The following is a 17,462-nucleotide window of genomic DNA, read 5'->3' as shown; positions in this document are numbered from 1 at the left end:
AATTCGGTGCGCTCCATAGTCTGGAATTTGCAGTACCCATGTTGATATTTTGGGCAGCACGGCGGCGCAGTGGTTAGCGCGTGTGCGGCACAGTTCTAAGGTCTTGGGGACCTCTTGTGTAGGTTCAAATCCAGGTACCGGACTTCCTGTGCGGAGTTTGTATGTTCTCCCCGTGCTTGTGTGGGTTTCCCCCGGGCACTCCTGTTTCCTCCCACATTCTAAAGACATGCATTTCAGGTGGATTGGCCGGTCCAAATTGTCCCTAGGTGTGAACGAGCGAGCGAGTTGTCTGTCCCTGTGTGCCCTGCGATTGGCTGGCAACCAGTTCAGGGTGTCCCCTGCCCACTGCCCAATGATTGCTGGGATGGGCTCCAGCACCCCCGCGACCCTACTGAGGATAAGCAGTGCAGCTAATGAGATGAGATGAGAGATGTTGATATTTCATTCAACATAAAAATATAAAGAAAAATGAAATATTATACGAACTAATTATGAAATATGTATAATTTGCAATATACTGTGAAAGTGAATACAGTACATACTGCATTACAAAATAGGGTATTTTAGAAGTGTGTTTGAAATCATGTTTTCATGAATACTGTTATTGCACTCTACTCTCCTATTGGATTTCATTCATTTGTGAGAATTACCTAATGTTGTATTGTGTTTAAAGTAAATGATATTATAGAATGATTGTTCACCATGTATCGGTCTTGCAGGTGAAAATTCCTTCCATGAAAGCTTCAGGCGGCATCCACTTGACCGGCAGCATGGCACGACCACCTTTTCGGTAATAGCTGGCTCTGAGTAAAAAAATAAGTAAGAATGTGACCCAATGCGTTATTTATTTATTACATTTTTCTAAAAAAGGGAATTGACTTGTAACAAGTAAGACATGAAAATCTTGATCTTCTGGCAAAACTCTTCTGGCACAACTGTTCTTTATAAGGTGAGTTAATACTCTCCTGTCTAAATGACAGTGTTGGAAATCTACAATTATATCAAGAATATTTGATAGGATCATGACACTTGGGTCCTCCCTCACCTGTAAATGTCTCTGGCCATCCCAAAGTCCCCGATCTTGGCTACCCGTTCTGGTCCAGGACAGGTAAGTAGGCAATTCCGCGCCGCAATATCTCTGTGAGGATACATTTATGAAAATATAGTATGGAAAAACTGCAAAATAAAAAGAACAGTTCGCTTTTTGTCTGGTTCAAGGCAGAGAGAAAAACTGCGAAAGGGCTGGACAGATAGGGTTCTGGTTATTTACTTGATGAGTTAAATTTCATGCAATGGTGCCAGTTTGTACATTTTCGACTTTCGACTTCCCAAAAAAAAACTCTTAGAGCAGGGTTGTCAAACTCATTTGAGCTCACGGGTCACATGGTAGATAAAGCAAGTCTCACAGGGGCCAGACCAATAAAAATAATGGCAAAACTGCATCCGGTATCGATCCTGTCTGTCCCGTCCTGTCTGGTATCCTGCATCCGGTATCGATCTCATCTGTCCCGTTCTGTCCGGTATCCTTCTCGTGCATCCTGTATTCGGTATCGACCCCGTCTGTCCCGTTCTGTCTGGTATCTTGCTCGTGTATCCGGTATCAATCCCGTCCTGTCCGGTATCCTGCTCGTGAATCCCGTATTCTGTATCGATCCCGTCTGTCCCGTCCTGTCCGGTATCTTGCTCGTGCATCCTGCATCCGGTATTGATCCCGTCTCTCTCATCCTGTCTGGTACCTTGCTCGTGCGTCCTGTATCCGGTAACGGTCCCGTCCTGTTGTGTATCCTGTATCTGGTATCGATCCCGTCTGTCCTGTTTGGTATCCTGCTCGTCTGCCACTGGCTTCCTGTTTTCCCGCGCCGGACTTCTCTCCCCCACTTCTTCTGCCCAGCGATCGCCGAAACGCTGGCGCTTGTGTTCCCGCGCATGACTGCCCCACTACCGTAAAACTTGGTGTGAAAACGTTACGCATTTGGGTCCACCGTCTGTTCGGGTTCTGACACTAACCAAATTTCCAAACGCTGGGGATGAAAAACAGATTTGTAGCAAATTTTGCGGTTTAGAAAGACATCTATGCACCGTATTGCCTTAAACTCTGTGTCTGTGACTTCTGTTTTAATTAGTAAAACATCAGGATAGGTGTTTCCTCAAATGTTCTATGGTTGATAAATGGTAGTCTGCAAAAAACAGCTACATTGGGTGAATTGCAGTAGCGCTTGGCTTTAATGACATCCAGTGGACATATTTAAAACTGCAGGTCATTGTTTGCCGCGAAGATACTTGTCTTTTCTCTTGTGCTTCTCGGAGCATTGTCTCTCGTGCCTGATTAAATCCATTGGCGGGCCTGATGTTTGACACCCCTGCCTTTGAGCATTTGTTTTGCTGTTAAAGTTCCTATGTAAGAATTTATCATATTTGGATGTTCGTAGACTTAGCGAATACCTGTGTATGAAATGATTCTCCTCCAAGTAGCGGCAACCGCGTGCAATGTCCCGGGCCATCTGCAACAACTCGTTCATGCTCAATGAGGGAGCCTGGCCCTGAAAGCAGCACGGCTCACGTTGGAAATCGGAGTCGGTAAAAACCAGCATGAATAAAATGTGATTTGACGTACGTGTTGTGGCCTGTTTTGCCTCAGGAAGCTCTTCATATCTCCTCCCGTCATGAGTTCCAGCAGGATGAAACGTGGCAGGATATTGAGACTGACGCCAATGCAACGGACGATGTTCTCGTGGTTGAACTTGCTGCAGGATGAAGTCGTAAAAGAAGGTAATGTTTTGGTTTTTTTATGTTTTCATTAGGTTTTTGAAATATAGATCTGGGTAAACTCATAAAACATGTCATAGTATTTCTTTGTTTAAATAGATGGATGTCTTGCACCATCCAACTTTTGTAGAAAAGACTTGTACTTACGGCGTTGTGAGTGCAAAAAGATTGTTTACATTTAGTGAAGGAATGGTGTTCTGGGGGCCGCCAACCTTTTTGAACCGAGAGCTACTTTTTTGTGACTGATTAGCACGAAGGGCAGCAGAATATCTAAAACAGCAATTTTATTACTATGTCGTTACAATTTTATTATTATGTTATGAACAAATTTTAATTACGATATGTAGGGTTAATAATAATAAGCACAGTCAAATACTAAAACATCATTTTTGCCCATGTCAATGATTTCTCATGCCAGTTACAAATCAAATTTCCTAGAAAATCACTGTACCTCAACTGGAAAAGGAGTGTCAACAAAAGGTTTTTAAAATGTATTTTGTGTTATTAATCATTTTTATTTTCCTTTTGAGAGAAATGTCAATTTATTTGGGAAACTGGAAGTTTTATTTTGGAGGAGACCTGAAACTATGCGATACTCACTCGCGCTCAACCTCGCTGGAGAGATATCGCAATCATAATCATCTTCAATTTCCATGAGAGATTCAAAACAAGAGAAAAGAAGTCCATCGAACCAAGAGGAAGTCGTGTGATGCACTTTATAGTTAGGAGAGACCCTTTAGCTTGGTTAGGTTTTTAAAAAACCCTGGAAACTGAGAAGCCCCAGTTGACGATAGGATAGACTTTGGAGCTCCAGTCATCTTCCCGGGATCCTTCGGCCTAATGACTAAAGATGGATGGCGAGGTCGCCATTTTGATCATCGAACCCTGCCACCCTTCGCCACCAGTGATCACGTAGTAGTCATTTTATTTCCTAACTTCCCTGATTGAATTAACTTTGACTGTGACTGAATCCCCAACTGGACATTTTTTCTGGAAAAAAAAAATTCAACCAAAAGCATCATCCAATGTCATGATTACTGATGTGACTCACCTGTGCCCGCTCATTTGGCACCCACTGCCGCGGGTTCTGATTGGCTCCCTGCCACTATTTGAACCCAGTCCTGTCAGTCAACCTGTTGTCAGTCCATCTGCGAAACTCAGTGTATACTAGGCAAGCCTTTTTTGACCCTGACTCTCGCCTGTCCCGTTTTTGCTCCCGTCTGTCTTCGGCTACAACCTGTTTTGATCCTGTCCACGTCAGCTCTCCCGTCCTGTTTCCGTTCTGGTCTTGACATCCAATTGTTTTTATTTAACTTTGGGACCAATATTGTGTACAAATTTTGATGCTGTAAATGTTCACTTATTACTCAAGTTCCATTTTTTCAACTGTGTCAATCGGTTATTTGGTTCTCCAAGCTCCTAAAAACCTAGTGGGTGTGCATACCCCTTCAATTGAGTTACCCATCACTGGTGATCTATTTTCAGGACCACTCCACAGGCTACTCGGGTGCTCTTAGGGGGCTATCTGCGGGCACCACGTTGGAGACTCCTGGTCTTAGCTATAAATGGCAGAGGCATGCCATAATTACTAGATTTTATACTGTGCAAAAGAAAATCATATTGTTATTGTTATTGAAATAGTATTTGAAGCAATGTTTTTCAACGTTTTCTATATGTTATTAAGGGGAAGAAAATAAGATATTTTTGAAAAAAATTTTGTAAAAAAAAAAAAAAAAAAATATATATATATATATATATATATATATATATATATATATATATATATATATAAATATCTATCTCATCTCATCTCATCTCATTAGCTGCACCGCTTATCCTCAGTAGGGTCGCGGGCAAAAAAAATAAAATAAATGTCAGTCTCCTGTTGTCAGTCTGCCTGCGAACATCTGTTGATTCAATGTAAGCCTTTTTGACCCTGACTCCCGCCTGTCCCGTTTTTACTCCCGTTTTTCCACCTGTACGCTCCTGATCTCCCCGTTTGTCTTCGGCTACAACCCGTTTTTGATCCCGACCCCGTTTTTGCATTCCCGTCCCGGCTTGCGACCCGTTTTTGATCCCGACCACGTTTCTGCTGTCCTGTACCGGCTATCGACCTGATCTTCCGTCCCTGACGCCGCCACCTCCCGCTCCGGAAGATCCATTTCCTTATTCAGATCATGATCCGATTGCGAGAGGGACTTGCTTTCCGCGTCTTGCAAGCACCGGATCGCGGGCGCTGCCCTTCCTCTCTCTATCTCCATAAACTTGTGAGAAATGTTACGCGATTGGGTCTACCCTTTGTTCTGGACATCCGTTGCTTACATCAACTCCAATTTTCCAAATCTTAGCTTACCACACTGTGGTAAGATTTTGCTTGCTGTTTCTTTCACTACAGTAATTAGGTTCCTGTCACCCCACCCCTAGAAAAAGCATTTATTGTAAGCAAAAATGTGCATCGGAAGTAGCGTAAATATGCTTAGGTAGACCCTGCAACCTTTGATTAATCGAGGCTCTGCGCCTGCCAGCCGGTTGGCCGATATACAAGAACCACACAGAGGAGCAATCCAAAGCGATAGAAAGATATAAACAACGTAGAACATATCCTGACTGTGCCAACAAAATATTTCCTGCCAAGAATTTGCAAGCCTTTCTTTCAAGAATAAATCTTTTTAAAACCAAATTGGGAAAAGCGACTTTATTCGTAAAAACAATGTCGACAGGCGTCTGCTGTGTTTCTACTTCAAGGAAAACAAGATATTTTCATAACTAAAATATACAAAACATTTCATCTTAGTTTTAGAATAACTGCAAAACGCTCTAGAACACGGGTTGGGAATCTTTTTGACCCAAATAAACGCAAATAGATATACATTTTTATTTCCTTTTTTGAGAAAGCCATATCATATATTTTAAAAGTTTATCGGTGCAGTTTAATTTTGTTAGATACTAAATTTAGTGTAATCGTTTGAATAAATTGTATGAGCAACATTAGTAATTTTGCTCAATCAATTTTGTAGTATTCTATACATTTTTGTGAATTCTTTTCAGCAAACAAAGTAAAATAGCCATATCATTTTAAGTTCATTTCATTTCATTAAGTTCATGTGTATTACTTATATTACTGTTTTGTATATTTTTTAAGAACTTCCTTAGCAAAATAAGAAAACTATACAGAAAATTTTGTTCATTTTACATATATAATGCACTTCTTATTTTACAAAAAAAATAACCATTCAAATAAATTGCGTAGTGTTTTATATTTTAAAGAACATTTCTATCAAAAAAAAAATATACACATAATTTTGTTTATTTCAAGTATATACTTTTTTTCTTTTTTTCAAAGAATAACCCATAAAATAAAATGGGCATATAATTTTATATTTTTTAAGAATTATTTTTTGCAAAAGAAGAAAAATATACAGCTAATTTTGTCACAGATGCTCATAATTCAAGATGGCGGCGCCCTGATGGCTGCGGCTGCATCGACTTGCAACGGTTTTTTTACGCGTCGGCCATAAGATCCAGTCTTCGACTCAGTTTTGATGGCGCACAAAGTCGGCTCGAACTGCAGATTAAGTTACGATCGCAGTTTTTTTTTGCTGGATATGCGATCATCCAGACATCAAGCGCTCGATGTTTATTAGCCACGGACTGCTATGTCGACAAGACCCAGCGGCCTACAAGGTAGCGAAGCAGAGTGGCAAGACAGCGGCGTGACCGCCGAACGAGGACATCAAGCGCTCGGTGCTACGACCACTCGACATCAAGCGCTCGGTGCTACGACCACTCGGGAGTGTTTATTAGCCACGGACTGCTATGTCAACAAGACCTACAAGACCAGCGGCCTACAAAGCAGCGAAGCAGAGTGGCAAGACAGCGGCGTGACGAAGAAGCGGGCCGGGCTAACAGCTAGGCTAAAGGCTAACCCCTCTAACATTCGCTCTCTGGACAATAAACTGGACCATTTAACAACTGGAAGAGGCATCGAACCGCGAGATGACGAACTGCTGCGCCAAAATTCTGACGAAGACATGGTTAATCTTATCTATCCCGGCTGACGCTCAAAGAAACTGTGCGGGTCAGATGTATCGACATTTCGTTCTGTATACACGTGTACACGAATGACAATAAAGTAAATCTGAATCTGAATCTGAAAATCTGAATCATTGCCCTCACTTGGCCCCGCCTGTTTGGCGCCAGCTGTGGCTCGTTGCGTGATGGGCTTCCCTCCTATTTAAAGTCGGTGCTTTCATTCACTCCTTGTCAGTCCGTCAACAAACCTCTGCACTTGCAAGACTTGTGTTTTGACTCTGTCCGGTATCATGTATCCAGTATCCGGTATCAACCCGCCTGTCTCGTCCTGTCCGGTATGTTGCTCCAGTGTCCAGTATCGACTCCCTCTGTCTCGTCCTGTCCAGTATCTTGCTCCCGCCTCCAGTATCAGATATCGACCTCGTCTGTCTCCTGCCCGGTATCTTGCTCCAGTCTCCAGTGTCTGATATCGATCCCGCCTGTCTCATCCTGTCCAGTATCTTGCACCAGTCTCCAGTATCCGGTACCGACCCCGTCTGTCTTAACCTGTCCGGTATTTTGCTCCAGCCTCCAGTATCCGGTATCGATCTTGCCTGTCTCGTCCTGTCCGGTATCTTGCTCCAGTCTCCAGTATCCGGTATCAATCCCGTTTGTCTCATCCTGTCCGGTATCTTGCTGCGGTCTTCGGTATCCAGTATTGATCCCGTTTGTCTCATCCTGTCCGGTATCTTACCCCAGTACCTGGTATAAATCCCGTCTGTCCCGTCCGGTATCTACCCGTGTGTCCTGTAGCGATCCCATCTGTTCTGTCCGGCCTCGATCTCGTCTGCCTCTGCCCCATTCCCGCAAAATAAAGCTTGTGTAACAACGTTACGCGTCTGGGTCCTCCGTCTGTGTAGGTTCAGACAAATTTTGTTAATTTTAACTAAATACTGCATTTCTTATTTTACTAACAATAACTATTTAATTGAATTGTGAAATAAGGTGGGAAAAGAGCATTATAACGTGATCAGGATGCTCGTGCTAATTAAAAAAAATTATATATATCCATAACCAAAACTTATCTTAATAAAGTTAAATAGTAAAAGTAAGATAATAAACACATATTTTTGCTCACTTTTAAGTATTTACGTCTGATTATAATAAAACGTAACTACTTACAAAGATATCTCAAAATAAGGAAAAATAAATAAAATAAATCAAAAGCAAATATTTCCAATAAGATAATGCAATTGCTCTTTAAAAGTTGAGTACTTTTTACATTCCCCCTCACTTTTTGCGGTATGTGGTCGGGGCACCGTTTTTATTGCTTTCTTGTTCTGCTATATTAGTCTAAAATTTATAACCAAAGAAGTCAGTTCCCACATTTGTAAAGCATGCTCATTCTGAGGGAGAGCACAGTCCAACTATATAAAAGACGGAAAATATTTGGCACGCATAGGGTAAGCACTTTTCCTCTTTGCACAAATCTTCTGATGAGAAATATTTCATATTCAACCTGGCAGGTCTCGTGTACTCACCTACTTTACAGACACAAAATCACTTTAGTCTAAGCATTTTTCTTTTATATACTAAAAAACTGCTATCATTTGTCATTGCTTGATAAATGAAAATACTGTAAATTCAGGACAACAAGTCACTACTTTTTTTATATAATTCTAACGCATACGGCTTGTAATACGATGCGGACATGGCGACACTGGTTACTAACTAAGGAAGGGTCCACGATAATTATCAGACTAAACATAGTGTAATATAATGTAACAGTTATCGGACTGATGGGAAAAATATACCTGATAATTAGTCACTTCTTGCCGGTCAAGTCAAGTTTATTTGGGATGCCCTTAATCATCTCATCGAGCTGCACTTTTGCAAACTACAGACTATTATCACACCATCCCCTGATCTAAAACCTACATGAGGGCAAGAGAAAAACTCGAAAACCTCAACATGAAGTAAACAAAGACATTTTGAAAAAAAATTATAATGCAAACAGTGAAAAATATAAATATTTGCATTATTCATTCATTCATTCGGCGTAAAAGTCAAGGGAGTCAAACCGAAAAAGCAGCAATGTTATAGAAATACAAATACCATATAACAATGCCAAATACTTTGCATAAGGTTTTGAAAATAAACTCAGTAGCGCAAATAAACACATTTAGATCAAATTTGAATGTTGTAATGCATGTATAATCCTACGACCTATTAACAATATTTTTAGGGAAGACAGTTTCTATTCCAGGACAAAAGTATCAATATGATCCAATTACTCACTCAGTATCAATAATAACGCTATTTGCATCAATCTACCCAGCCTTTTTGTAAGGTTTATTATTGCTTAACAAGGCAAATTACAACTTTTAATACAGAGAGCAATTGGCTGAGCTTTACAGGTAAGAGCGGTCTCTAGTGGTAGCCTCTGGGACTGCTCGTGACATGGATTTTCCTTTGCATGTCAAGCAAGATTGTTGAAATTGAAATGAAATGTTTATTGAAGGTATTGTTGGATACATTAATCAAAACATGACACAAAAAAAAACCTAATGCTGAAAGTGAGCATGGCCAAATATGGTCACCTTACGCCCCCTCCCCTAAGAAAATTTGACAAATCTATTCCTGCCAACCGTTGCTTAAAGGTTTGCACCGTATTTGCACTAATAACCCGGTCAGGCAAAAAATTCCAAATTTTTGGTATCCTGAAAGAAATAAAGTTTCCATGCAAGTTGCTGGTAGGTCTAGGCACCCATAACTTATATCTGTGACCACGTAAACCATCAACACGACAGAACTCAAAAAATTTATCAAAAGGCACATCGATCATTCCATGCAGTACTTTGAACACAAAAATTAAATCAAATCGAATTCTGCGGAGCTCCAAAAAGTCCAGGTTCAGTCTTTGTAGTCTTTCTGGATATGACAAGCTATGCATCCCAGGTAACCGCTTCGCATACCGACGTTGAACTCTTTCCAGTAGGTTAATGTCCTTGAGTAAGTAAGGGTTCCACACAACGCTATTATATTCTAACCCGGGTCTAACATAAACGCAAAACATTCGGACTAAGAATGCTGGGTTCTTGTTGTAAAAGTGTCTGTAAGTGTTTGATGCTATGTTATTGGCTTTGTTGGTAATTTTGGCGATATGCGTGATAAACTTTAGGTTTGAAGTAAGAGTGACACCCAGATCCTTATGTTCTTAGGAACATGCAAATCATGATCATTAATGTTATACAGCGGAACAGAACCATTTGTTGTTGCAAATAAAATCGAAGTTCTCGTGTGAGACTGAATAAAAACTATAAGAGCTATTAAATGTCATTTCCTGATAACTGAAAATGAACTTTTCCCCGCTATAAAGTCTCTTTGAGATCAGACGGAGTGAACCTGGAGTGAATCTCCAACCTGCACGTGCATACTATCAAAGCAGCCCTTTAGGCAGCTCAAGCACTGACAGCAGGATTATTAAGTCACGGTCTTTATGTCGTGTCGGAGGAGCGGAGCCTCAGTGGCGGATGTGGAAGTCATTACCCAGAAGATATAGCGCACAAGATAATAAGTCAAACTCACATTATCAAAGCTCTCACAATGCGAAAAAATGTTTTAGGAGTGCCTGAGAACGCAAAACAGCCCTCGAGGCTTTCAAGCCGATGTTGTATTGCAACGTGATGGACGAGCATGCAAAATAAAAAAAGACGTCATGTAGCCTTGAAATAATTGATGAAGGCCGAGTGAGGACAGACGTGGTGATGTAAAAGCTGAGCCAGAAGGATTATTGTGCGACAGAAGATTGGCAAGAGGATGAAATGTTGGCATATAAAGAATACAAACCACAAAAACTGTTGCATAAACCAGAAATAATTTATATTTATTGGGATGAATGACTACTGACTCCAGGTATTGGTATATTTTTAAATACCAGCCTTTTTAAGGTATCAGCTACTGTATCTAGCAGTGGCCATTTAACAATAAAGGAACCGCAAATTAAAGGTATAGTCAATTGCCTTTAAAGGGGTAGTGTGTATTTTTCAGCGCCTCTTTACTGATTGTCAAAAAACAATACTGTTTTTGAACTATCATATCAATATGATTTTTTTAAGTACTTGTAGGTCGGGAAATGTGCATTTCTTTCACACAAGCAAAATGTCCCGGTGTTTCCGAGCCGATAGAAGATTGGATTCGGCTGCTTGGAGTGGTCGGTGGTCGGGAGCTGCAGTACCCAATTTGGTCGCCAGAGGGCGTAAGAGACCCCATGAAAGCAGAACCCCTTGAAAACAGATGTTTATGGATTTTGTTGGTATTATTTTAGGGTGCCTTGATATGAAACATAGGTAAAGACACCTGCGTAGGCCTAAAGTACAACTGTATACATTTTCACGAAAATTAATTTCGCGGTTTCGTAGACTATAAGTCACATACAAACACACACACACAAATCGGGATATATGAAACACCTTAGACAGATAGATTAGATAACATGAGGCTCGCCTAGAGGGCATAGACATAATTGTCCCCTCATCTGGCTGCTTTAAAAAAAGTTTTTTTTTAAATAAATATTCTTCATTTATTGGAGTGGAAACATAATTATATGTAGCAGTGCTTATGGTACTGCTATTTTATACTACTCAAGACTTGGGTTACGTTCTGTGAAATGTACTAGGGCACATTCCTGGGTAGCTATGAAAATCGGTTTACACAGAAAAAATAAATGAGCAAGAATTAAAAAAATTACTGTTTTTTGCAGACGATAAGGAGCACTAAAAAATACCAAATCGAACAGAAATGTGAAAGTACGCCCAGTAATCTGTGCGCCTTGTATACTGCAAAACGCCTCGGACAAGATTGAAAATGCAAACGGTACTACCGTATATGTGCAATGATTGATCCGTCGAAAAACAGCACTGACCAAAATCGCAAAAGTGTATGCAACGGGAGTTGCATCCGGGTCGACAGGGGTCATCATCACCAGATGACATATGAATAGGCATTAGATGTTATTCCATTATCACACTATTTTTGTTTATTGTGCCAGAAATGAATGTTAGAGAATGGAGAATGGAGGCGTCCTGAAAGATATGAATTAACGCAAAGTCTGATTCATCATCAGATACCCCAAACAGTTGTGTCCCTGGTCGCAATTTTATGCGTTTATTTACATTTTTTCGGATGAATTTTTGTTTTTCTCCATTCGTTAATATTGGCCTCCATGAGTACAAATAGTGTTGTGACGAGATGAAATCGAATGCCTTTTCATATGTCAACTGTATCGCTAGTGGTCTAGTGGTTAGGTTACGATGCTCTCGCTGCTACCACCCGGGTTCGATTCCCATTGCATCCAACCCACAAAGTTTGCACTGAGAAAAAGTGAAAGGGGAAGTTCAACAGGAGTGTGGATATACACAAACAAACACAATAATAAACCCTTTTAAATGTTATTTTACTAAATTATAGCAGATAGATTTTGTTCCGGGCAGCATGGCGGTGCAGTGGTTAGCGCATGTGCGGCACAGTTCATGTCTTGGGAACCTCCTGCGTGGGTTCAAATCCAGCTCCAGACTTCCTGTGTGGAGTTTGTATGTTCTCCCCGGTTTCCTCCCACATTCCAAAAACATGCATTTCAGGTGAATTGGCCGCTCAAAATTGTCCCTAGGTGCGAATGAGCGAGTGAGTTGTCTGTCCCTGTGTGCCCAGCGATTGGCTGGCAACCAGTTCAGGGTGTCCCCTGCCCACTGCCCGATGATTGCTGGGATGGGCTCCAGCACTCCCGTGACCCTACTGAGGATAAGCGGTGTAGCTAATGAGATGAGATGAGATGAGATTTTGTTCCTGCGTACAATTTTGCCTGTCGTTAGCGAACTCATTGAAAACGAGCGTTTTTGTATCGCAAACCAAGTGCACTTTGCATGATTGCACTGCGCCGGGTCGCGTACCTCATAATCAGCGCCTCCATGAGGAAATCCATTTCATCTTGTTCCGAACAGATTTCCGGAAGAGTCTGCAGAGGAATAAAGAAGCGCCTTTAGCCGTGTGTTGCTTCAATGAGAGGTGTCTCTTCTGCACGTGCGACCTTTTGCATGAGCGGGAACACCCCCCATTGAGTGGATTAAGTGTAATGAACATCACTCCTGCTGATGAGCTGTCATCTAGCATTCAGCAGCACATTATGAAGGGTAACTGACCTTTATGGCCACCTGCATGGGGCCGTTATCAGTGCTCATTCCAAGGACCTGACCCTCGTACACCTCGCCGAAAGCGCCGTGGCCCAGAGCCCTGTAAGCACAAATTGGATTAAAAAAAAAACAATGACCAGTAGAATGTTTATGGAAGGATGAAGGTGTTTTTCTACTGAAATGATTCACACTCAGGTTCATATTTTCAGAGGCTTATGCAATAGAACGGGCATGCTGAGAGATTACGGGCGAAGGAACTTTGCTATGAAGAGGCTTGAATGTATGTGACTTAAAAAAAGAGCTATTTAAAAGAGGGTAATCGAAGACCATACCAAGAGACATTATAAGATCATTACATCCCTGTCAACAGTGTTCCCTCTAAACTGCGCGCGTGCGCAATTGCGCACTGCTCGCACGTTCTTAGCGCACAAGAAAATCTAGCCAGCGCACAAAAATGAGGGCTCAAAATTACTAATTAAGAAGCGACTTAAGTCAAAGTTACAGTGCATAAAGGTAAAAATACACGGGTTCCCCTGACATTGTGTCCTAAATGCGGTATTTTGAAGTTAATGTCGAACGAAGTTGAAAAATAAAGTTAGTAGAGTTTGTCGAGAACCGGCTTCTTTGGCTCGGCTCACTAAAAGGAACCGGCTCTTTCGGGTCCTAAACGCTATTCAGGTTGTGTTTGCTTCTTTAATGCCAACATGACCAAATATTATGTGAAACTATTCACAAAATGACTTAAAAGAAGGGGGGAATAGAACAAAAAAGAAAAAAATACCAAAATGAAAAAGTAGTGAAAAGCTGGGAAAAAAAGAAACAAAAGGAAGAGAAAAAAAGAAGGAAAAATTTAGAAAAAAGCCAGAAAAAAGAAAAGAAAGAAACGTAGGAAAAAAGGTAATTGGAGAACAAAAAGAAAAAAGTAACAGCTCAGAAAAAATAAACACAATGAGACTTTTTTTTAAAGCAATTTAAAAAAAAGTAGAAAAAAAAACACGGAAAAAAGAAGAAAAAGTTTGTGTTGCATTCAAATAATTTCCCATTGTATCAAGTGAATCTTGTTGCCAACATTGTACTTCCACTAAAAAATGTGACTAAGTACAGTTCTGTATCTTGCAACCGACTAAATAAGCCCCCCAAAATGTTAATATTATGCGACAAAATATATCAGGAAAAAAAAAGAAATGGATATAATGTGAAAGAATTGTAAGAACAAACGACGTTTGTAGGCCGTACAACCATTGCAATAGTACATGAGTCAATTCATTCAAAAGAGAAAAATAATTTTGCATTGCCGGAAACTCAGCAAAATGTAACGTGATGTCAAATTTTTTACATGTTTGATAATTAATTATCTTGCCACACTTGGGATTATTGTTGCTCACTGTTGTTTCAAGCGTTGCTCACTGACTTTGTGTGAACGCTCAGACCCGTAAAAAATTATAGGGAACATTGCCTGTCAACCTGTACGTTTTTGCCGTACAAAGTACGTTTATTATGGATTTTAAGACGTGTACGACGTACAAGAAAATCCATACGGAAAAACAAAAAATTTGTCAATTCTGGGTACCATCCGGTATACACCGACTATCACGAAACGGCAAATCAATCAAGTCAAACGAGTTCGCTGCAGTAGCCTCTATCTTGGTATCGTTTTTTTTTTTCGAAGCGAGCGTTTGATGCTACTGTGCGCATGCTTCTGCCGCTGTAGTGCCTGATTTCGACTCCCCTGCAAAATCCTCCCCCCCTCGCGTGAACGCGCATTCTGCTGCGCTTCCGACAACAGCAATCGTATTCGATATAATAAGCTTATTAAAACACTAAAGCTATTATGGGAAGCGCAGCAGAATGCGAGTTTGCGCGAGGGGGGGAGTATTTTGCAGGGGAGTCGAAACTATAAATGCCAACTCATTTTTCCTCCAAAAATATCTTCATTTACAAATTTAAATTCAAAGAGTTATTAATGGATATTTTGGATACGCTGATAACAATTATTCCTGATTTTTTTATTTTAAATTCATTATTAAGAATATGTACAGAATGATATCACGAAACACATATACAATATAAGATGTTAAACTACATAAATAAACACGTTTGGGAAAAAAATACGGTGTAAGATTTTTTTTGTATTTTGTAAGGGAAAATACGACAGTTTGTAAGGGCATAGAGCCGTGGAGGTTGACAGGTATGTCATTATAAGGGAAATTTCAACCGCATAATTGTCAACACCAATACCGTAAGACAATGCAATTGTCACAACGTATATGGGAATTGGTATAATTAATAATCCTACACAATACAGAAAAAAGAGCTGCCGCGCATGACGCACATTTTTTTCTCTGGGCCCCGCTCTCAGCAATAGTCGACTGTGGATAGTGGATCGCGGCCGCAACTTTGCAGTTCTATATAGGGCAGCCGCAAGGACACGCATCAGCAGCTCGAATCGAAGAAAAATGCACTCTGCCAGCTCCTTCGCTGAGCACTATACTAGGGATAATGTATTACAGCCACCTCTGTGTATTTTATTATAAGCGGGCCAGGACTGCACACCTCCTGATAAAAGTGCCTTCAGCCTGACCCGCTAATATGGGCTGAGGCATAATGGATTGCGGCCGCATGAATGAAATTTATTTTAGACAAAAATACTGTAACGTCAAAAAAAAAAAGCACCACCTCGAAAAAGTGTGCTCTAGCGGCCCTCCTTTGCAGCAAGAAGTAATCGGGGTCAATGGGTTGCGGAGGCACGAGTGTTGTTCACTTTAGGTAGAAATTTGGCAAAAAAAGAGCTGCCGGGCCTGACAAATTGCCCTTTGTCGGCCTCTGCTCAGAGTAATATGCGAACGGGGATAATGGATTGCAGCCGCATGAGTGCAGTTCGTTTTAGGTGGGAATTAAGGCAATTATAGCTCATTATAAAGTTAAAGATGGCATTATAATAAATTCCAATTAATATTATCAGCATCTATTTATCAGATGTCTACCTGAGCAGAGTGATGTTCTTGCGCGGCACTTCCTTCAGCTCACTGAGCGCAGAGGCCTTCCCAGCGAAGCAGTAGTTGGGGTTGTAGTCCGTCATGATGGTGGACGAGCGGATCTTGCTCAGCTTGTACTCGGGACTCTGCAGCCGACCCCTCACGGCTTGGAGATCATTTTTCCAGCGATGCCAAACTAGGGTAAGCAGCAACAGAGTAGAGGAGCAAGATTTGAAAACCCCAAAATGGAAAATGCAACTTTCCGTGTGATATCTAAGTAATACGAGATGCGGGCACTCCTCCGTGGCTACAAACCCTCCACTACGCCAGTGAGCAGGGACTCACCCGCCACGGCCCCGATGCAGGTTGGTAGTCTGCCAGGGAGGGGGGCGTTGCGTGCAGGTAAGAGGTGCCGTCGAGCCAGCGCCTGGTGCTGATGCGAGGGTCTCGAGGGAAGGGAAGGGGGTTAAGGATGGAGACGAAAGGGAGAAGGATGGCGAGGAGGAGGTCGGGGATGGAGTGGAGGATATTGAGGAACGGGGATGGGCAGGGAACAGACTACCTCCCTGCATGGGGGAGAGCTCAGGTGAAGAGATACCGTTAACCTATGGAGCTTCGCTTTCAATTCTTCATTTAAAACAAGATAATATCCATCACACAGACGATAAGCTGTCGTTCTTTGTGTACTTTTATTCAATGTCACACAAATGCATTTAAAAAAAGAGACAATTATCTTTAGTCATACTTTGATTTACTGTTATAAAACTATAGATATCTTGAGGAATATACACAAATATTTACACAGCCCCTATTTTGATAGAAGAATACAAAGTGATTTTTCCTTTATAGAATGTTATCTTTTAACTATGATCACTGGCCGTAACAGTGAAAACCGATCCATTACAAAAATAAAACATTCAAATGTTATACAATACGATTTTTGTTGCAGTTTGTTGTGTATAACTGCAATAACATTTACTAAAAAAGTGTTTCTTATACTTCCTCATCCAGACACACAATACAAAAAGTTAACACTTTGCATAGTTTATTCCCCAAAAAATAGCAAAGAGTGATAGGTCAGTATACCAGGTATTTTATCAGTTTGATTGAGACACAACCTTGCTTAAAGCTGTTTGCATATCAGTTACCCTGTAATTCCACTTTACAATCAATAGATTAAAATTAAAAATTTGGAAGTTCATTGAAATTCATTTTAAGGTAAAAAAACTTTAAAGTAGTTTTAGACACCAGGCCATGTTTAGAGAGAACATGGAAAAAACATATTATAGAACTACAATTAATTGAATACAATTGGAATGAAAGTTGCTATTTTTGTATATTTAACTATGTATGGGGACAATTTAAGTATCAAAATTACTAAAAGTATCAGAACTTGATAATTAACAAGTACTTATAGATTGGGTATCGGTATCAGTCAAAAAGTGATATTGAATATCCCTATTGTTAAGGTATTGCTTTAAATGATTTTCTTTTGGTATTTTTCACAAGTATCAGTACGGTA

At 40.7% G+C, this 17,462-nt stretch overlaps 1 protein-coding gene across 1 annotated transcript in view; it reads right to left on the bottom strand.

Moving 5' to 3' along the window:
• The window catches only part of ltk (leukocyte receptor tyrosine kinase), a 139,334-nt gene that overhangs the window by 10,528 nt on the left and 111,344 nt on the right, over positions 1–17,462 (bottom strand). The window contains exons 20-26 of the mRNA XM_088354741.1: positions 15,950–16,136; positions 12,975–13,065; positions 12,726–12,790; positions 2,615–2,744; positions 2,443–2,540; positions 1,046–1,138; positions 702–803 (exon numbers count right to left, since the gene is read on the bottom strand). Of these exons, the coding sequence (XP_088210867.1) occupies positions 702–803; positions 1,046–1,138; positions 2,443–2,540; positions 2,615–2,744; positions 12,726–12,790; positions 12,975–13,065; positions 15,950–16,136 (766 nt within the window). The remainder of the gene's footprint in view (positions 1–701; positions 804–1,045; positions 1,139–2,442; positions 2,541–2,614; positions 2,745–12,725; positions 12,791–12,974; positions 13,066–15,949; positions 16,137–17,462) is intronic.

Source organism: Urocampus carinirostris, chromosome 15, assembly GCF_059441175.1.
Source record: "Urocampus carinirostris isolate Australia breed hairy pipefish chromosome 15, RoL_Ucar_1.0, whole genome shotgun sequence".
Lineage (NCBI taxonomy): Eukaryota > Metazoa > Chordata > Actinopteri > Syngnathiformes > Syngnathidae > Urocampus > Urocampus carinirostris.
The sequence above is the reverse complement of the archived record's forward strand: the minus strand, read 5'-3'. Positions and strand labels throughout refer to the sequence as shown.